The sequence below is a fragment of the Phaeoacremonium minimum genome, assembly GCF_000392275.1.
Source record: "Phaeoacremonium minimum UCRPA7 unplaced genomic scaffold PA7_03_scaffold_156, whole genome shotgun sequence".
Taxonomy (NCBI): Eukaryota; Fungi; Ascomycota; class Sordariomycetes; order Togniniales; family Togniniaceae; genus Phaeoacremonium; species Phaeoacremonium minimum.
Window position 1 is genome coordinate 121,468 of NW_006921063.1, and position 21,159 is coordinate 142,626.

The 21,159-nt window shown below is 52.2% G+C and overlaps 5 protein-coding genes across 5 annotated transcripts; 3 read left to right on the forward strand and 2 right to left on the reverse strand.

Moving 5' to 3' along the window:
- Window positions 1-528: 528 nt before the first annotated feature.
- UCRPA7_2305 (putative mitochondrial 2-oxodicarboxylate carrier 1 protein) lies at window positions 529-1,844 on the forward strand (the record flags this gene model as incomplete). Its single annotated transcript, XM_007914886.1, has 6 exons — window positions 529-574; window positions 639-665; window positions 839-956; window positions 1,017-1,358; window positions 1,419-1,713; window positions 1,776-1,844. The coding sequence occupies 6 exons, from the start codon at window positions 529-531 to the stop codon at window positions 1,842-1,844; spliced, it is 897 nt and encodes a 298-aa protein (XP_007913077.1).
- Window positions 1,845-5,352: 3,508 nt separating this feature from the next.
- On the forward strand, window positions 5,353-6,424 carry UCRPA7_2306 (putative splicing factor spf30 protein; the record flags this gene model as incomplete). Its single annotated transcript, XM_007914866.1, has 3 exons — window positions 5,353-5,406; window positions 5,474-6,281; window positions 6,339-6,424. The coding sequence occupies 3 exons, from the start codon at window positions 5,353-5,355 to the stop codon at window positions 6,422-6,424; spliced, it is 948 nt and encodes a 315-aa protein (XP_007913057.1).
- Window positions 6,425-8,102: 1,678 nt separating this feature from the next.
- Window positions 8,103-9,674, reverse strand: UCRPA7_2307 (putative class e vacuolar protein-sorting machinery protein hse1 protein; the record flags this gene model as incomplete). Its single annotated transcript, XM_007914871.1, has 5 exons — window positions 8,103-8,326; window positions 8,377-8,449; window positions 8,508-9,281; window positions 9,361-9,521; window positions 9,632-9,674. The coding sequence occupies 5 exons, from the start codon at window positions 9,672-9,674 to the stop codon at window positions 8,103-8,105; spliced, it is 1,275 nt and encodes a 424-aa protein (XP_007913062.1).
- Window positions 9,675-12,979: 3,305 nt separating this feature from the next.
- On the forward strand, window positions 12,980-14,279 carry UCRPA7_2308 (putative chalcone synthase c protein; the record flags this gene model as incomplete). Its single annotated transcript, XM_007914868.1, has 2 exons — window positions 12,980-13,613; window positions 13,681-14,279. 2 exons carry the CDS (start codon window positions 12,980-12,982, stop codon window positions 14,277-14,279), a joined length of 1,233 nt encoding a protein of 410 aa, XP_007913059.1.
- Window positions 14,280-14,570: 291 nt separating this feature from the next.
- Window positions 14,571-16,607, reverse strand: UCRPA7_2309 (putative mfs phospholipid transporter git1 protein; the record flags this gene model as incomplete). The annotated part of the gene is made up of 9 exons (XM_007914883.1): window positions 14,571-15,052; window positions 15,107-15,206; window positions 15,257-15,387; window positions 15,455-15,726; window positions 15,788-15,863; window positions 15,933-15,990; window positions 16,075-16,311; window positions 16,371-16,404; window positions 16,471-16,607. 9 exons carry the CDS (start codon window positions 16,605-16,607, stop codon window positions 14,571-14,573), a joined length of 1,527 nt encoding a protein of 508 aa, XP_007913074.1.
- Window positions 16,608-21,159: the final 4,552 nt, after the last annotated feature.

Consider the following 21,159-nt stretch of genomic DNA (forward strand, 5'->3'; position numbering starts at 1 on the left):
AATCCGACACACTGGAGAACCTTAATCTATTAGTCGCTTCTTGGCTCTTGAAGGCCTTATAATTTGGGTTACCTCTGTAAAGAAAACACGAGCCTTCATATGCAAAGTCTCAAGACGACGTAAGTAATTTGTTACGTTACTCAAAGGAGCACAAATCCCCAAATTCCGTTAGCGGTGATATCCGACAGGCAGCATGTCCCTTGCATTCTTCGGCGCGGGAGCTCAGGCAGTCCCACGCATTACAGTGCCTGGCACCTCACTGGAGCGCCGATAGTGGGGGGAGGGATTCCAAGTCGAACGAGCCATCGCATGCGCTGTTTTAGTGGCTTGCGCTGTTTTAGTTGGAGACGATAAGCGCCAATTGGGGATCCCGACTTTTTTCCAAATCGGTGTCGAACCGCAACCACTTGACGTCTTCCCTTTCTTCTTGCGTCTGTTGTAGCCGAGAGTAAGTTATTGACGCCGTATGAGCAGCAAGGCTACGACAGGTCACTGACAGAATACACAGAAACTCTCCACTCATTCAAAATGTCTTCCGACAAGCCGCTCCCGTTCATATACCAGTTCGCCGCAGGTTAGTTGTACCCCGACCGCCGAAAGGACGAAAGCTCTAGATCATAGACTGACTTGGAATACAGGCGCCGTCGCCGGCGTGTCGGAGGCAAGTTCGAACCTTCCTGACTCAATTGACATGCTAACATGTCGTCCATGCTAGATCTTGGTCATGTACGTCCGCCGCCGAGCTGCTCGCGTGCTGTTCCACCGTTTGCTGATAGAGCTTCCAGGTACCCCCTTGACGTCGTCAAGACCCGAGTGTGAGCTTCGACCCATCCTCTAGCGCATCTATATGGCGAGACTGACGACGGCTATAGACAGCTGCAGACGGGCAAGGGCGGCGGTGCGGACGCCTACACAGGCATGCTCGACTGCTTCCAAAAGATCATTCGCAATGAAGGGTATGGAAGCTCCAGCGGCCAACGCGGCCGAGCAAGATGGATGCTGATACAAGGCCACAGGTTCTCGAGATTGTACCGCGGTATCACCGCGCCCATCCTGATGGAGGCGCCCAAGCGTGCGACCAAGTTCGCCGCCAACGACGAGTGGGGCAAGTTCTACCGCAAGGCCTTCGGTGCCGAGAAGATGACACAGTCGCTGTCAATCCTCACGGGTGCGACTGCCGGTGCGACCGAGTCCTTCGTTGTCGTTCCCTTTGAGTTGGTCAAGATTCGACTTCAGGACAAGGCCTCCGCCGGGAAGTACAACGGCATGCTGGATGTTGTCATGAAGACGGTGCGCCAGGAAGGTGTTCTTGCCATGTACAATGGCCTGGAGAGCACGCTATGGAGACATATCCTCTGGTAAGTTCTTGTCTGCAATACGCTCCAAGGCTGAGCTGCTCACCATCTTTGCGAATATAGGAACGCCGGTTATTTCGGCTGCATCTTCCAAGTAAGACAGCTCCTACCCAAGGTTGAGGACAAGAGGGCACAGATGGTCAACGACATTGCGGCGGGCTCAATCGGTGGTACCGTTGGAACGCTCCTCAACACCCCGATGGACGTCGTCAAATCTCGTATCCAGAACAGCCCCAAGGTGGCCGGAGCAGTGCCCAAGTACAACTGGGCCTGGCCCGCCGTGGGTACCGTCATGAAGGAGGAGGGTTTCGCAGCTCTGTACAAGGGTTTCCTGCCCAAGGTACTCAGACTTGGACCGGTAAGTGAAAGATATCTTCAAAATTGGGAAGCCCAGAATGTTGCTAAAATTGGTGGTGATAGGGTGGCGGTATTCTGCTCGTTGTCTTCCAGGGTGTTACGGACTTCTTCCGAAAGATGAGGAACGAGTAAGGACGAGATGGCATAGCATATATTGCATAGTACTCGGTCTGGATTGTACATTGGCTATTAAAGGTGCACACAGGACAGATACCACACATTCTGCAAATAGATTTCCTGCAAAGGGTCTCAGTCGTCCTATTAAAATCTCCTGAACCTCTTCATGCTACTTCGTCTTGACTCTATGCCTTTAGTTGAAGTCTCAATGAGATTCAACTTTCCACAACTCCTCATAAATCTTATTTTCTGTATGAAGAGATGAGTGAAGAGTATTTATTTAAATTGAATACAACTATTTCACATGGATTTTAAAGCTATCTTACCACAGAGGAAGCTATCGGATAGCTGCCTTTGTGACGCAGGTGAACCGACACGTGCCACCGTGGGCTCCACTGAGACGTTGGCCAATGAACAGCAGCCGAAAGCCAGCATACTTCCGAAAGGGCGGCTTCCGAAAGCGTCCACACCTAAGCCCAGGCCAGGCCGGAGTCAGTAGCTGCTAGTAGCACGGTAGTACCTCGAATTTCAGCGAGGAAGACAAACTTAATCCAGCGTGCCACGACATAAAAGCGATTTGCTTTCCGACAACCTTCTCCTCACCTCTACGACCTCCCAATTTCATCGCTCTGTCACGTCAAACAGCCGATACTGGCACTCTGATTGCGACGCCTTCTGTCTCACAGGCCCCGGCGTACTGCGTACTGCTGCCCCTCACTGCCGGGAAGCTCTGGCAGATAAAGCAAGTTTCGAGACATTGGCTTGACCTTTACCCAATACCTTGCCGTAACTCTCCGTTTACCGAGCCACACCGACCTTTCTACCCCAACCCGCCAGGCAACTCCCCAGCTCCAACCCTACGCCACTGTGGGAGGCGTGGAGGGGTAGTAGGCCTGATAGGAAGGGAAGACGTGGAGGTCCGAGGGATTGTCAGAGTACGGAAGGTAGCACAGGAAGGACGGCAGAGGAGGAAAAAATAAGCAAGCATGGCAAAGGAGAGGGAGAACAGCGACCTGTCCCTGCCCAGCAGCCAATCAAAACGACCTGCTTTTAGCCAGCGTGACAGCGACTCTCAGATCAGTGACAATGCGCTGTCCCAACAGCAGCACCATCAGCCTCGAGCAAAGCACCAGAAGCACGTCGTTGGCGGTGGCTCTGGACGACTGCACGCCCGAGTTCCGTCGTCGAAAGCGCTTCATAAGCACAATGCATCCACTTCAACCGTCAAACTAACTCGCCGACAAACCTCGCCATCCCCTGTCGAGCGAGCTCTGGCATCATCGTCGCACCGGAGAGCAACCTCGGAGGTGAAGCTGCCCTCCCGCGAGTCCTCATCCATGAACCTCAAGAAGAATTCGTCGCAAACCAGCCTGAAGCGCAATCGGTCACACGTTGAAGTTGGAAAGCGGAATAAGTCGTCGGGCCATTTAAAGCGCTCATCCTCCAATCCTACAGTCAATAAGACAAAGTCGAGCAAGTCTCAGGTCCACTTCGACCTCGGAAACGACGGACAGGAAGACGAGTGGGTGGACGCCAGCACGTCTGCGTCCCCCTATTTGTCGCGGCGTGGCTCGGTTAATAGCACGGCCCAATCGTCGAGTCAAGCGCAGAGCGCGCTCGATTCAAGGTCGCAGAGCCCGCTCAGGGAGCCCGACCAAGAAGCGGCGTCGAGTGGGCCGGAAGGCAGCGATACAGATCGAGAAAGAGCTCAGCACAGAGAGTACTTGACCTCGCGCCTACTCCAACGCACGCCGTCCCACGGGGCGCCTCCGAAGATGTCGGCCGAGGTTGCGTCGGTCGAGCCGATTCGGTCCCAGCGACAACAGTCGCCAGACTCAGGCCTTAGCAGGGAGTCGTCAACCCTCTCCGGTACTCCTAGCACCGGAGCACATCCGGCACTCGGGAGCAACGGAAATGATGAACTCACCTCACGCTTTGTAACGACCAGTAGCCAAGGCTCCGGTGCGGCGGGTTCTTTCTACACGGGTGGCTCGTCTTCCATCCCGAGCACTGGGAGGACTGATGACGGATCACATCGCTCTCGTTCTATGGGCAATCTTGCCCGCTCATCAGAGACTAACAGGTCGACACCAACGCAAAAAGAACTCGAGGGCTTGAAGGATAAAGCGACCCCCGTTGGTGACGAGGATGATGTTGGAATCACTAGCAGTGCACTGGCATCGACTGCTCGATCACGACGGACAGGCATTGTTGTCGCGCCACCGGCAGAGAAGAGCCGGACTCAACAGAAGATCAACCTACAACGAGCAAGTTCATCGATGGAACCATCTCATCGTCATCACTCAGGCATGGGACGTTTGGCTGCCATACAGCATGCCGCTGGACCCTTGGTTGGCGGCGCGGGTTACGATGAAAGCGATCCTCGGGTGAACAAGTTACTAGAGAGAACTGGCTTGGAATATCTTATCGTACGCCGGTATCAGAATCCTGTAGCGAGGAGTCTCGCACGACTTAAGCAGTTACCAGGCTATGACAAGGGTCAGCGTATTCCAGCCGGGGGTGGAGCACCCAACGGCCACTCTAAAAGGAATTCAACTTTGAGTGGCGGAGGGCAATATGGATTGAGCCAAAGCTATCGCGATCGGGATAGCCAGCCCTCCAGACGGCCCGTCACTCCAAGACGAAATTTCTCGTCGATCAGGGCCGATGGTGCCGACTCGAGCTTAGACACAGACGACGGTGCAGCGCGCGGTCACGATGGCCTCAGCGGCTCTAGCCTCGTCAACGGGGAGGACGATGACGGCACTCTTGCGCTACTAAGAGCATTGTGGGAAAAGAATTTGGATCTTAGTGCGAGCCAGGACTAGGAGACTGAGCCTCAAGAGTTAATGCCCCCTTCTTCTACGGAAAGTTTGCCAGGTGCCCAGAGACATCGTCTTCCATCCATCCCTGAGGAGTGACTAATTTATTTCAACCTTCGACACGATTTTATGACTTTCTTCAAGAGGCTTGGCTTACCCTGGCGTTTCGGATAACGGTGTCTTGAACGAGGGTTTGCAGAACAACCAGATCGGTTTATAGCATGATTCAGCATCAAGGGCACATTCATATTCAAATCAGTATATGGTAGAAAGCGCTCTGGCGCTTCTGGTAGTGTATTGTAGCTAGATTTACCCAGAAAATGATATTCAAAATGGGCTTTAATGCTTTGTTCAATCCTCTTTATTACGTATATGGTACCTGCAGGTTGTGAGTGTAATCATTACATCAAAAAGAATACAACTTCAACCATAGCGACTTATGAAGGCGCATTGGTGTATCCCCTTCTTGATAGTGAGGCTCTCCTTGGGTCTCGGCTGAAGGTATCTCCGGCTGAATTTAGTGTGGCGGGTAGTGGAGGCGAGGCGGCTCTTTATTTCCTGTATCTCCAACATCCTCCGCACTTTCCACATTACGGAACCCTACATTCCCATTAACCCCCGATTTGCGCCCAGATCGCTGCAAAGTCCGACAGCAGGTAATTAATAAGATTGCAGTGAGAGTCCGTTTCAAGCTAAGCAAGATGAGCGATCAGCTGGCGGCCTTTGAAGAGGACCGGAAGCAGTATCAGGAGCAGGTTAGCGACTCCGCATCTTCCCCCATACTCAGAGCGAAACATACACTAACTATTTTGCCTCCTGTAGCTCGACATAGTCTACGCCTCCCTGAAAGATGACCCCGGAAACGCAGAGCTGCTCGGCCTCAAGGCCGAGCTCGACGACATGGTCAAGCTGATCGACGAGTCCATCGCGGAGCTGAAGCCGAAGCAGGCAGCGCCGAAGCCGGCACCCGCCAAGAAAGCCGCGCCGCCGCCGCCGCCGGTCGAGGAGAAGTGGTCGCGCGAGAACCATCCGGCGTTCAAGAAGGCGGCGCAGGAGGAGCGCGAGCGCGAGCTGCGGGAGGCCGAGGCCAACGCGCCCGTCTCGTACCAGGTCAACGACACCGTCCTCGCCAAGTGGGTGTCGGGCGACAAGGGCTTCTACCCGGGCCGCATCACCTCCGTGACGGGCTCGTCGACCGCGCCCATCTACACCGTCAAGTTCAAGAGCTACGACACCGTCGAGACGCTGCGCGCAAAGGACATCCGCCCCGTGTCGAACAAGCGCAAGGCCGATGGCAGCAGCACGGCGGCGAGCGGCGGCGGATCGTACGGATCCACGAGCAACACCGGGTCTTCCCAGGCGACGCCAGTCATACAGTCGCCCAGCGGCGGCACCCCGACAAACGGTATCGTCTTGCAGGCACAGCCGAGTGTGTATCCGCACGCGGAGCAGGCGAAGGCTGCGGATGGCAAGGAGGACGCGCCCGTGAAGAAGTTCAAGAAGATCAAGGCCAATAAGGAGCTCGAGGCCGGCAAGAACAAGTGGCAGGAGTTCAGCACCAAGGGCAAGTTTGGCAAGACGGCGAAGAAGGACAGCATGTTCCGCACGCCTGAGGGCGCTCACGGAAGAGGTACGTCTACTATCAGCTTTCCTACCTTGCAGAAAGGTTACTAACTTTTGATCATAGTTGGATTCACAGGATCTGGTCAACCTATGCGCAAGGATCCCACCAGGAGTCGTCACATCTACCAGCAGAACGAGGAATACGACTGAGCGGCACATTGGTTTCGGTGGCTTGATGGCATCTCGGGCGGCAGGTTTTGCCAATCAAGTGGCGTTATGGAAGCGTTTGCTGTTTTTCGTTTGCTCTCTCTTCGTGGTAACAGAACCTTAGACTTGTCGAATGGATAAGCTAACGTTGGTTCTCTCTCGGTGCCGGAGTCTGCAATGCTCCAGCAGACCTGCCTGCCACATCACGTCAAATAGTCGTCGCCCTTGTCAGGGCAGGAAGGGAATGAACCCTTCTTCTGTGCTTCAAGACAATGAGATACCCTTTCCCTCAAATTTGGAAATGGATCCTCGCTAAACTTCCGTGAGCAGGAACGTCACCCGATTCTTCGTCGTGAAAGCAGAAAGAATTGAGGGTCAGCCGTATCATACCGTAGAATAGTCCTAAAAAGTACTTGTCAAAAACGTGGAGAGCCTCTCTCACAATGACATATCCTGATACATACAACACTAGGCTTTCTGACACCCATCACTGAATCTGTGTGCTTTCAATTGAATACCTCCAGATTTTCAAGCTGGTACTCGCGAAATCATTGATTGTGAATGAATATCATTTGGTAATAATGGTACATGCTCATAAGGTTATCTACCCCAAGTATGTTTGACATGGCGTCCGTCATCCACCAAATCCAAGGTTTCCCAGCAAAACAGGTTGCTGATGAGATGCTGTTGTCCATAAACCTCAAATGCCGCCCATGGGTCATAATATTTGGGAATCATGAATTAAAAGGACCATCCGCTCCCCACTAATAATATCCGCGGCAACAGCTTCCTCTTTGCCGCTCGGCATCTCTTAGATCTTGACATCAACACATCAATGTTTAGTACGCTGCCTGTCGGTAGTAATCACCTGGTGCACTGGGCTCGTTTGCAGGAGGTGCTGATGGCGGCACATATGCTTTGTACTGTGGCTGTCCTCCTTGCTGTGGTGGTCCACCACCCGGTGCCTGACTCGGCAAGCCCTGCCGGGCATCATAAGCCGCGCCAGAAGGATGCAGAGGTGGCGGAGTCATAACACCTGGGCGACCAGCCTGAGATCCTGGGACAGGAGGTGCTTGACCTGTTGGCTGTGGAGGCGCTTCACCGGGGGCGTTGTATCCATGGCCATAAGGCACTTGTTGAGGTTGCTGTGCGTATGTATTATAGGCTTGATATGATGGCTGAGACGGTCCGCCTGGTCCCGGAGCCGACGGTTGCGCCATGTTAGGCGCGGTGGGACTTGTAGCACCGAATTGCTCGTCAGGGGAATACACAGAAGAGTAAGTCGCGGCTGAGTTGGGGTTGTGAGTTGCAATAGGAGAGTCGTAAACAGAGGTGGCGAGTTCTTGTGGATTACCGTATGTGGATTGAGGGCGCTGGCCAGCTTGAGGAGGTGGTTGAGAATAAGGTGTATACTGATTAGCGGGAGGAGGCGGTGATGATGTTTGGATTGGAGCTGGCTGCTTTCCAGAGGAGGGTACTCGGGGACCCTGATCTCTAATTGGATACTGTTGTTGAGCTGGAGGTGGCCCGGCAGCCGCTGGGACTTCAGCACCAGCCATATAGAAAGGCGCAGGAGTCGTCCCTGGTCTTTGGAAGCCAGGAGACGGTGATCCTTGTGGGTATTGTGGTTGCTCTTTGCGTTCACGGTCAGAAGCCATGTTAGGAGATGAAAGACAGAATACTAACCTTGAGCGGGGGCGGGAGTGTAGAATCTCTGAGGATCTTGCTGCGGGGGAGGTTGTTGAGGATAGTTTGGAGCAGGGCTACCGTATCCTTGTGGTACTTGCGGCCTCATAGCGTACTGCTGGTAAGTCGGTTGGGGAGGGTGTGACATCGATGACTCCAGTAAAGCCTCATAGTCTCTGCGTGCTTTGATGAACTTCTCGTTTAACTGCGTAAAGTCATCTGTCATACGTTAGTTTTGAAGGTTGTGACTTTCAACAATCTTAACTCACCCTTCTTTTGCGAGTACTTCTCGATCAGCTTGATCAGTTTCGGCCGGATGGCTAGGGTCTGGTGATATAACTTCTGTATAGTGTTAGTCTGCCACTGAGTCCGACTCTGCATCTCTTGCGATTGAACTCACCGAGATCTCTTCGTTATCCTCTTCTCTAGGCGCACTGTTGCTTGTGCTTAGCAGCGTCAAGAGCTTCTCGACATTCTTGATTTCCGCAAACACCTCCGCCTCCATCTGTGCCTCGCGCTGAAGCTCGTCAGGTGTAGGGTCCGTCAGTTTCTCCACGTAGTTCAACGGGAAGATGCCCGTCTTGCCCTTCAACGAGCCTCGCCACCAGTCTTTGTAGACGCTCTCTAGGACAGCGATCACATCTCCCTTCTTGAACTCCAGCTCGCCAGGCTCCGACGGCACGAAGTCGAACAGAGCACGCACACGGCTGACAGTTGCTGCCGTGGTACCACTCGGCATCGGGTGTAGCGGCTGGGCAGCAGCCGCCTCCTGGCCTCCTGTGCTCGGGCCAGCACCGCCTTGCGATGAGGGACCGGGCGCGGCGGCATTCTTCTTGCGCTCCTCTTCCTGCAGTGACAGCTTCAGCGCCATCTGCAGCTCGTCCTCCTCCTTCTGTCGGTCGACATCGGTCAGGCGATTCTTCTGCGGGGCGCTTGGAGGCTGCAGCTGAGGGTTGGTCTGCTTGAGGCGGTAGTAGGCGTCGTACATGACGCCCAGGTCAGCGTCCTTGCTAAACATGTCGGACCACTCCTTCATGCGCTCGAGAATCTTTGGTTTGACCTGGGAGTGGGTGTTTCGGTCGTTGGCCAGCTTCAGCAGGGCGTCGGTGAAGGCGCGCGACGCCAGCTCCCTGTGCATAGCCTTGCCGCAGTTCTGGCTTAGAGCGTTGGCAAGCTGGGACGTTTGTCAGTGCCTGGAGGATCTCACATACAAGAGAGCATCGAAGACTATGGCTAGACAAGATCTCACTCACCTCAAGCGTGTATAGTTGGACGTTGGCGTTGCGGTGGGCGAGGCGCTTGATCATGCTCTGGACGGACTCCTTGGCGCCATTCGCATCGCCGGAGACGCGGTCGCAGACCTCCATGATGGCGCCCCAGTCCTCCGACGTGAGGTTTTCGTCCGTCGCCTTGGCTGTACATTGCAATCGGATGTTAGCAGACGATGTCTTTGCGTTTCTGTGAGGTGGCACTGGAGAGATGTGGGCAACCGCGGGATTGCTGGTGGTGCTGAGGATGACGTACCGACGGCCTCATCGTACGGGCCCGGAGCTGCTGCTCTGAACATGGTGGCAGCGGGCTGCTGAGTCGATGAAGCTATTAATGGGCGGATAGGTGTTGTATTGAGCGACCTTATAGCAGATTACTTGGATGGAGCTGAGTAAGGCCCGTGCCTCTGACTTGGACGGAGCGGATGAGATGGACGATGGTGATGGGAGAGGTTCGTGGTGGAATGGATCAGGTGCGTGGTGGTAGTAAGGTTAGGTAAGGTAAGGTACCTCTAATGTCTAATGTGGTAGCCTGGAAACCCGATGATGGGGCTCCCTCCACTTAACCTTACTGGCTTGGGTGGGCGCCGCAGCTTCGTTTGCGCTGCTATAAATTGGAGCTTAGTTGGCTGGGTCGCCTCAATTGCGCGGCTTGCGCCACAGTCTAACAATCAATGCAGTCTGCCTCTTCCCCAGTCACTTCAAGACTCTTGAGTCTTTGTTCAGCCCCGAGTCTGTCCTATTGTATCTCAGCGAGCTTCAATGAAGTCTGGCATTATTTCATGTTTTCTATTTCAACTTATTTCAGGCGAAAGTACTGGGATTCCAGACTTGTTTCCACCCCTAGAGACCTGTTTTCATAGGACACAGCTATGGAGAGAGCTTGAGTATCTTCGGAGGCGATGACGAAGCCAGGCTAACCGCGAGGTGCACTACAGCAAACACAAGGAAAGAATCGTAACTGGCCTTCGTCAGCGCACTGTAAAAGGAAAACGATGGTCTTTCCTGAAGGTGTCTGCTTATGTAAAGACTTGCGTGTTCTAATTCGACATGAGCTTCTAGCTTCAATTCTGTTGTATGCGACTGATGCTGCAAGCTGAACGGTGCAGCATCACTAAGTCAAGCAGATTTGTCCGTTATATGACGGCCACCAATGCCAGAAGAATACACAGCACCACGTGTAGGAGCAGATGAAGATTGGGTCCGCCGAGATTGCTCGCCTGCTTTCCCTTCATGCCGACCCCCATGGTTATCCTCTTATATGCCCTGTAGGACGGCCAAACATGATAGAAGGCCATGGAGAGCGCGACTAAGCGACTCGCATCGTCAAACACCGGCCGTAGAACGATCCCAAGACACAGGATGTTTGTAGCCAACAACAGACCGCCATAGCTCTTGAGTATCAGGCTGGCTTCCGTTGACAAAGACGAAAGCTGGCGGTGTGGTGCCAGGATGAACGAAGCTGCCGCTGCTGTTTCGATAACAATGTGTAGACCTAATGGAAGTTGCTGGATCATATTGCCTATCGTGTAGCCTAGGTTGAATGTCAGTAGATGGTTTTCATGGTAAAGTTATATGTATTTCTGAGACGGCAAGGAGGTCTCCCAGTTGAAGCAGCAGGCCGTCGATATACGGTGGTGCAATCACATTCCGACCTCAAGAGCCCTTGCACGTGGTTATAACTTACTGGGGACTTATCATAAACCCGGTTATTTGAGAATATCTCCCCAATGTGATTCACGGAACAATCATTCAGCCGTTTACTCTGTCACGACATGTGAAGTTAAAGCACCTTTCGGACTCTGACACTTTTGCAGCAAAATTACCTGCCTCTCACTAAATGTGGCTCAGCTTATGATTCTGGCTACCAGTGCGAGACCATCAGCCACCGCCTACTAAACCTGCATCCCCTCCGTTATGGGGAGGGGGTGTGGCAAGTGAGATTGACGGCATTTGTCCAGGTCCAGGCTGGTCCGGAAGGATCAAGCTTAACAGAGATGCATTGCCCGTCAGATCTCTGCGCCTACGTGATAGAAGGCGACTTAATATGCAGTATGCAAGGGCCGAGGCATGGGCTGTGGATCTGATCGATGAATCATGACTACAGCGCATTACAGTGCTATGACAGGAGCAGAGCTCGCGGTGCAACTGGTTGCCCGCTCTCTGTCTTGCGGAAAGACTGATGTCACCGACAGAGAGCTTGGCTTCCCCGCAACGGCCCATCAGTCAGTTAGTCGAGCTCGTACTCAGCACCGTTCGCTGCCGTCTCTGATCATGATATTTGACTCTCTTTGATATTGAATTACGAATACTTGTACGAGGCCACGATATAACTTGTCAGAGAGATAACAAAGCCATCAGTGACGGAGCGAAGGCGGAGGACCATCCCTCTGTGCCCCTCGTTTCCACGAGCTTGGGCCAGCTGCAGCTATCGCAGCACAGATAATGTTAATGTGAGGACCAGGGGGCAGCAAACAAGGAACCCCTGAGCGCCAGCAAGCTGAGCTCCCAGATGGGCCAATGCCTTGATTTGGATTGATGTCCCGCTCGTCGATAAACCTCCTGTAACACTTCGCCCGCCCCGACGAGCTCTCCACAAGTTTCAGGTCCAAGGCGTCAAGACGGAGGTCTTTTCCTCCAATTGTCCTGAAGAATGAACGAGCCTCGGCATGTAAGAAGCTAGTAAAGTAATCGCCCCGTGGGCATAGTTTTGAGAGACTTGAGATAAGCTAGCTACCTTGAAAGTGTGAAGAGCCATGCACATGTGAGCCCGTGGCGTAGATCTGGGCCGTGTAGTCGGTGAGATGCGCCTGCCGTGCATTTATGGTTTCGTCAAGCTCGCCCCGTTTTGACCTGGCGTGTCTCTTTTCTGTTGGGACTCTACTTTACTCTGCTTCTTCCCGTTCACACGTGCGTTTTCAAATATTATTGCTCTAACCATCTGTTTTCGAAAGGTGAAGAGCCTGATACGTGCGCCACGTTTCGGTCCTCTGCTGTAGTCGGCTCGTGCTCCTGTCCTGCGTTTCATCACCGTCTTTATTTCTCCCCGTTCTCATCCACAATACAACAAAACACGTAAGCAAGCTACCATTCTTTTGTCTTTTATTCTTGCCAAGAACCTTTCAGTTATTTCGAAATCATCAGACGGTTCTTTCTCACTCCCAATTGGCATCGTTATACCCGCTTCGGCGTGCTACTTGCTGACCTACCACGCTCTGGCAGCCCGTTGTGGAAGCTACACAGCCACAGCATCAGTGTCGTCACACGACACCACCTGCAGCTTTTCTCTCGGCCATTGAAGCTTCCGGCTTGAAGCTAGGGGCAGCTGGTAGTATAAAGGGGCCAATTGACCTAGTTCAAGTCAATTGCTTGCTGCGAAAGGCCGTTCGAGAGCTTCAAACCTCTAGACAGCGTAGCTATGGCGGGACCGAACAGCTCGAGAGAGCTGGGCCTCTCTATCATCGGGCTCGCATCACAGTACCCGCCCTATGCGCTCAAATCAGACTCCCTTAACACACTGGCCAGTCGGTTCTACCCAGACTCACCTTCGTAAGAGACCTCGGAAGCTCCAAATATGCGAATTGACACTCACAGCCAGCGCAGTATGAAGAAGGTCCTATCCATAAACCAGTTCACAGGGATAGAAGCACGGTCATCCATTGGCACGCCAGACCACCCCCTCGTGAACCAGGAGCATGCGCCGTCAATCACAGAGCTTCACGACATCTTCATGAGCGACGGCGTGCCGCTTGCAGTGGCAGCGGCGCAAAAAGCCATTGCCGAGGCCAGGCTTGACCTCCGCGAGATCACGCACGTTGTTGCAACCACGTGCACGGACAGCGCAAACCCCGGCTATGATCACTACGTCTGCAAGGGCCTTGGGATCACGCACCAGGTCGAGAAGGTGCTTCTGCACGGAGTCGGCTGCAGTGGCGGTCTCGCTGCACTGAGAACGGCTGCCAACCTGGCACTAGGGCATGCTATGCGTGGGAAGCCGGCGCGTATATTATGTGTGGCACTCGAGATCAGCACCACGATGGTCCGAAGCGAGCTGGACAGCATTGACAAGCTCGGCGAGACGAGGATAGGCGCCGCTCTGTTCTCTGACTGTGGAAGCGCATTGGTGTTGAGCAACGGCATCGGGGAGTCTGCTGAGCCTGTCTACGAGCTGTTAGGCTGGGATCACAGGATAATACCGGAGACGGAAGAAGACCTGGGTTTTGACGTCGATCCAGTTGGTAAGTTCAAGTCTCTCTCTGGGGAAATCCGTGCGTAAGAACAGGGACTGACCTTGCTTCATTCTAGGCTGGAAAGTCGTGCTCTCACCTCGAGTGCCAAAGATTGCTGAAGCAGCCCTAAGACCAGCATTTGCGGACCTCATTTCTTGTCTACCTCCACTGCCTGAAGATTTCCAGAAGGCGGAAGACTTTGACTGGGCCATGCATCCTGGCGGCGCAACAATTCTGTCCGGGGCAGAGCGAGCGCTAAGTATCAAGCCAGAAGCGATGAGGGCTTCTTACACCACGTACATGAACCACGGCAACTCGAGCAGCGCAACGATATTCAGTGTCATGGACTGCCTACGGAGCAAAGACATGGATGCCATTGCACCAGGAGGCCGACCGAAGGATTACGTTGTGGGCTGTGCCTTCGGACCTGGAATTGCAGTCGAGATGTGCATGCTGAAGCGCAACAAGGGTGTACAGAGTATCAGCGGGCTACAGACACCTCCAGAGACTGAAAGTGAAGCCAGTGATGAAGACGTCGCGAACCAGGCTGCCGATTGGGATTCCAATGTCATAGAGACAGCCCAGGAGAAATCCGGCGTCGAAGACACAGCTGCTGTGAAGGTTTCTGATGCTCAGTTCATAAGCGAGGCGCTGGAAGGAGTTGAGTTGGATTAGGTTGCATTTCAGGGGCATACAGAAGGACATTTTGGGGCATGATGCTCTTAGCCCAGTTCAACTGGATGGTACATGCGCTGAGGCGAACGGGAGTAAACTATTATAATATGCTTATAGATCCAAGACAATGTATGTATATTCGATGGTTCGAATTGGTATCATCAAAGTACATGAACAAGAACTCATGCTGGATTATGTGACTCCGTTCTAGTATGGTCATCTAGAGCTCCTCCGATCGAGAAATTGATCGGACTCGTTCCATCCGATTGGTTGAACGCATGAAGGCATCAATTACACCTTTGGCTCACCCGGAGACTCGACATGAGCCGCATTGCCTACGCTTTCGAGGCTCTCCCCCTTGTGCAAGCCCATCTGGCGCGTATCATAACCCTTGCTCTCGAGATATTCCCTGTAGCGGCGATCCTCGAGTTGGATGGTCTCCTGGCCGATGTGTGGCAAGCAGAAGATGGTCAGTCCGGCACTCAAGATACAAAGACTCGACGACACATAGAAGGGATATTGCGCCGATGCAACATCACTGTCTCCTCCGGCAGCAGCAATATATGGAAATACGTAGGTCCCGACAAAGGCGCCAATCTTACCGAAAGCCGCTGCGACGCCGTAGTAGTGGCCTCGAATGCCTGTAGCAGATGTCTTCGCCGCTAGGAGACCGATATTGTTACCGGGCCCGAGCTCACCGAGAGATAGGAAGATGCCATATGCAACAGCAAAGCCGGCAACATTATGTGGCTGAGATAGGTTGTGGTAGTCGCCTGTCTTGAATTAGTGACCATAGCGAAGGAGTCCGCCAAGGGGCGGGAACGTACCGCTCAAGATGAACCCGACAATCGCTTGAAGAGTTACTCCCGTTACGAGAGCCATTCGGGGGCCCAACCAGTCACTGACGGGTGCACCCAATAGAGTTCCCTGTATCAACCAATTAACATCTATCGAAGTCTGCTGAAGGAGCAACATACAGGCAGGTAGAAGACGTTTATCAATACGTTCCAACCGAAGGTGGTGCTTAGCGGTGCATCGTCGCTGATGATGTTTGCCAAGATTGTGCTGCTGTAAATTCCGAAGGAGTAGGCTGAGAAGTCATAGATGACTGGAAGCTGTGAGAAACTCGATTGAAGCTTGAGGGGGAAGGGGGTGGCGTTGAACCAAATACGTACACCAGATCAAAGATACGACAAACAGCCGATATCCGTAGAAGCGCAAAGAGAGCATGTACGGAATCTTGGCATGAGCCATAGAGTGCCGCTGGAACTCCTCTGGCTCCTTCAAGCGTAGTCGCAGAACGAAGAGTATCAGGGGGAACACGCAGCCGATGCCCAAGCTTGTCCTCCAGATAGTGCTGAGATGCTTGTTGTCGCAGATGACTGTCACAATGTACGGCACAAGGGCGCCAGCCACGAATCCCCAATCGATCATAGAATTTGTGAATCTAGAATAGGTTCAGTTTTTGACCTGATCACGGAAAGCTGAGGCGTCGGGGATGAGCTCACAATATGAACCATCTGTTTCTCGTACCACTCTTGAGTTCACCGGTGGACTCAGCAGCTCCAACAGATCCAGCAGGGTCTAATGTATCAAATATTAGCATGTTCCTCTCGGCGTAGCAGACGTGGGAATATTTTCGGGAGTGCTTACATTCTCCGCCAATGCCGATTCCAACAAAGAATCGCCATGCAATCAGGATTTGAAGCATCTACAGAGCAAGTTAGCTACGGCTGACGCCTCTCCCCGGAATAACAGCATTGGTAGACTTGACAGGTCGAGGACAGTAACTTACTCCTGAGACTGATCCGTGATAATAGCTCCCAGCACATAGCGCTGTAAATACGATCAAAATAGCCGTAGATACAAGCAGAGAGTTGGTGCGAGACCACTTGTCACTTGTGTATCCAAAGACAAGCTGGCCAAGAACCGTGCCAGCAAAGGCGATTGAAGCAACATTCTGTTTATAATTGCTCTTCTTGTAGATATCGCCATATTGCATACCCAGAATCGTACCGACCGAACCAATGACCTATTGCACGTTTTAGTCAAGCGATTGCGCAGACAATGAGTTCATGAGCATGTCTTTACGTTTTGGACGTAGCCATCTGAGAACAGACCAGCACTGCGACATTCAGTGTTAGTGGTGCATTTCAGGGACCTAACGGAACCACATGAAGGAATTATTTACCCAGTAGCAAACACCGGAAGCACTCGTTGGAAGAAGGGTTTAGAGGTCTGGTCGATTGGCGGCTCACCATCGTAGGAACCTGCCGCAACCTCATCGGCCGACGACCCGTTTCTGTTGCGCCAGAAGTCGAGCTTCATTTTCACAGTCGCAAATCACAATAAGAGCTCGTTAGGATAGTGATAGCCAGGCTGAGTAAGCGTATTTTGTCGCGACTTCGAGGCGACGCGCGCAATGACTTTTGCGCAACACTTCACTGGGCGAGAGCACTTTCTACAGCAAGATGAAGCTATCGACAAGGAAGAAAGATTGCAAGCAAGATCCGGGAATAGGACAGAAGAAATAGAAGTTCGGCAGCCCACTCCGATCCCACATAGCTCGGCCTGTGGCTCGAGCTACTGTACCGTAGCACGCGTAGCTTGACGACCGACCGGAATGCACAGCTCCCCCAGCTGGATGCTACCTTTCCCACCTTCCTCGCTAGGTCCGTCACACTGCTCGCTCGTCCCGCAGCTTATCGACATGCGTCGATGACGGGTACGCGCCTCCGGGGAGCTTGGTGTTAATCAGGGACATTCTGGCTACAGAGGCGCTATGTGTCAAGCTTTGCCCAGTGAATAGCCAAGCTGAGCCACCCGCAGGTTGCCAAGTTGCAGAGGACTGGTCGAGTACTGCCTAACAGAGCGAGACAGAGGGGTGGGTAACACGCCGAACCCGTAATCTTGCTGGGCCGGACTTCGTGCTGTCATAGGGCGATCTGCAAGACAAACCCCCATCCATCCCTGGTCTTAGTGGTGACCCTGTGTGGACCGGCTTCTCGGCCTTGATACGCACGTGTCAATGACAACAACAATTAGAGGACCACTGGAGTTGAGGCCGAACGTAAGCCTGCCCCACGGTTTCGTGATGCTTTGTCTCAGTCGTTACAAATATTCCACTTGAGTCTTTTAGAAGAGTTCTCATTTCCATCGTCTATAGTCGCTCTCCTACTTGTACTAGATCCTTCGTGTGGAAAAAAACGAGGTCGCGTGCCCACAGGTCTTCTCGGTGCTATTTTGATTGGAAAGTGACGTTGAGGTGCATTGATAGCCGGGACAAGCTTTTGGCGTGCCTTGGCAAGCTAAGGCCCGAGGTCTAACTGCTCTAAGTCTTGGACTTCCAAGGCGCTTCAGATTCACGCATCGCGAAAGATAGGGAAGGCATATCTACAACAACGAGTTCACTCAGGTCACGTAGCAGCCTGATATGGCCATCCGCTCAAAGCCGACTCTTATCAGAGTGAAGCCAGGGTCGTGTCCTCTTTGGCCCACCGAATGCTGATATGAAGTCCTGGTTTCGGTGATCCCGAAGCCCCCACTACTCACCTCCCTCGGGTTCCCCGCACGCCTCTGGCAGCCACATCCGTCAGGCGGTTACAGGCATCCTGAAGACCAGCGTGCTGTCTCGTCTTGCTGAACGCCCTCCATGTCGGAATGGTCCTACATGGGATCGTGGGTTCGGTGCAATAAGTCGAACAGCAAGCGCCGATGTTTTCAACATATGGGCAATCCTTAACAACTACCGTCATTTGGTGAATTACAGGAATTGACTTATTGGCATCGGGGCTGCCTTTCCCAAGACACAGTGCTAATTTCACCCCTTCCAACTAGGGAAATGCAGCTAGCCAACCATTGGATACCATGATCACTGTACACCTCTGCCGGGGTAATAATTGTTAATTCTGAGTGGGAATCGTGGACTTTCAGACAAGGGAGTTGCTACGCTACTTTTGTCGAGACCAGCGCGGCTATAGAAATAAACAGAAGCTTCGAAACTCAATCGGGTATTCTCAACCCTGGTTTTCTGTATATTCATCTTACTAAAAATAACGTTTATTACCCTGGTGGAGGTGTACACGATGCTTATTCTAGACTTAGAAGGAATTAGCAAGCCCTCATATGGTCACTAGAATGTTTTGAGGGGATCAATATGACATGAGAGGTAATATGTTCATATAGTTTCTTTGTACTGACTGGAATATTGGTTCATCATGCTGCGGGCGCGCGGCTCAATCTCAGCCAATCATCCTGGCTGACACTTGCCCAGCTTCGGTAAGACACGACTATCCGTCTATACTTGCTTGAGTGTTCTGTGAATCCCGGGGTTTACGTCTTCATGGCCTGAAAGCAGAGGTCACTTGCCACTTACATCTCATCAAATGTTATCCTCATTATCCTATTTCAAAGTCTTGAACAAAATAAAGATTACTGGAATTTGATAGTGATCAATGTTCCAACATAAGATTTCTTACTATTCTTCCTCGGCTCGCCCAGATATACTCAATCATAGTTGAAAATAGAGTACGACTATTTGCTAAGCAAGATCAGGTCGTCTGCTCCCAAAGAGTACACCTTAATCAAGACAGACCGATTTTGCTACTAAATCAGACCCCACCAGCGGCGACGAGGCGCACCAGTAGGAGCACCCTGAGTAGTCATCATTCCACTGGTAGGGTTGGGGCCGCCGGAAGTAAACACTGAAGTGAAGCCTGTGCCACTAGCAGCCTGGGTGCAGTCACGTTTATGGCACACTTGAGTCGTGCCATTCACCCACCCAGGAGGGCCTGTAGGGTGACACTTCGTACATGACGTAGTGACGTTGGCGGGTGCAGTTGTGATAGGTGTAGGAGTCGTAGGGCAAGATGAGACGAACGAAGTCTCGGTGCTGGTAACCGTATAGTTTGCCCGGTTTGTCACCCATTGCGTCTTCCAGACTGTTGAGGCAGGAGGACAAGTTGGCTTTGATTGTGTCCCGCAGCCGTCGCTCTGGAGCTTGATGGGGAAGCACTTGGTCTGGCCAAAATCTGGCGATATATAGATATTGTACTCCGTATCAGTGGCTGGGCAAGCAAAGAAATTTGGAGAGCCTTTGTAAGTGAGGGTGTTGTCTGCTCCAATGGCAAAATTCTTGTCTGGTTCCTTGCCCTGATCACACTGGACCTGTGTGGTAGGTGGTTCTGTGTTATCAGTCAGTGTGTTGTGACATTCGCGATTTACATGTCTCTACTTGCCTGTCACTATACACCCAAAGCCATGTGAGTCAGTGATACCACCCTGTTTATCAATGCAAAATGTTGCAGTATCGTATGTTCCGTTGAGGCGAATCTGTCCATCACTGAGCTCACCGGCAGGACAGGCAAAGGAGCCCGAAGATGAGATGGTGAATTTGCAGCAGTCACTACCAGTATCATCGCCCTGATGGTCTGCAAGTGTGCCTTTGAAAACGCAGGCTGCCGCAAGAACAAGACGAATTATCTTAGCCATACTACGGGAGGAGGATCTGGACGAGTGAGAAGAGGAATGAAAATGCGTACCAGGGGAAAGTCTGTTCCTCCTTGAGTAAGTTCTTGGTTTTCAAGTATTTATTGATGATAGCTTTCGACGAGAACAAGTCAATGTATGTAACATGGATCCGAGATCTAAGTCCGATTGGATGTCCAGTTCATGATGCTGTCAGGAATAAATTTGTTTCTTGATGACTTTAGGGGTGTGATGCTGAGGGATCTCGATCCTTTCCATTCCTGTCAATATATTTCTCGGCCGCTCGAGCATTTCGTCCCCTTGTTTTGGCTGCCTTATGTGAGATGGTCTTTGTCATAGGGTCCATGTGATGTTTTTTAACTTGATTCAAGGTTGCATCTAATCCTGAGCTGAAGCTATCGCAATGGACTATATGCTATGTACCAGGTACTTGTGGCTTGCCTAGTGGCTGATGCAACATGATTGGTCTGCTCGGGGACTTACAAAGAACCTGACCTGCGAGGCTGACAGGGCAACAAATTCCGAGCACACCATCAGGACATCCTGAAAGCACTCAGATTCCTCCGGATAAACTTCCCATAGGATGCGAAAGATGGTGGCTGCAAATGCCGTGCATAGAATTCTGCAGCCCTACCGTACCCGCTTGGAGGAGCCGGGAATGAAGTGGAGTTCTCGGCATAGGATGATCACCCGCATGTGACTACCTACTGCTCTACTCCTCCGCCAGGGTAATAAATGTTAGTTCGGCAAGGGTGCCACTACCTCCTCAACAAGGGTTTACTACCTTTGTAGAAGTTGATAGACCTATGGTAATAAACAGAATATTCGAGAACTTGATGAGTATTGCAACTCTTGACATTGAGTATCCTCACCCTTCAACAGTTAACATTTATTACCCCGGCGGAGGAGTAGGTGCTATAGTCATCAGAATGATGAATCAATAGGCGGCCGTATCAGCCGGCTTTCTCGAAGACAGCTCGATTTACGATCAACTATCCGCACCCTTCTCAAGGTCATCTTTTGCCGAGCCTGATACACTGAGGGTGTTCTTCTCCTTTTTTTTGACACGCTTCAATCTTGAGCATCTCTGCTCTCTGCTTCTCTAGTATCATAACTACAGATAAAACAAACACACCCATACTATGGGCTCCGGGGTGCAAGTCATGGAGTCAGATATACTAAGGAATATCCTCGCCACGCTTCAGCGTTTAGAGGAGCGCTTTGAAGACCAGAATGACCGCCTAAGCACTATAGAGAACTCTGCCAGGTCAAATGCAAGCTCACCAACCGGTCGATTTGAGCCAACAAGCTCTCTTCATCATCCCTCATTGATTGCGGAACTCGGAGACGTAAAGGCCTCTGAAAGCCGGGAATTCAATGAATCCGTCCAACA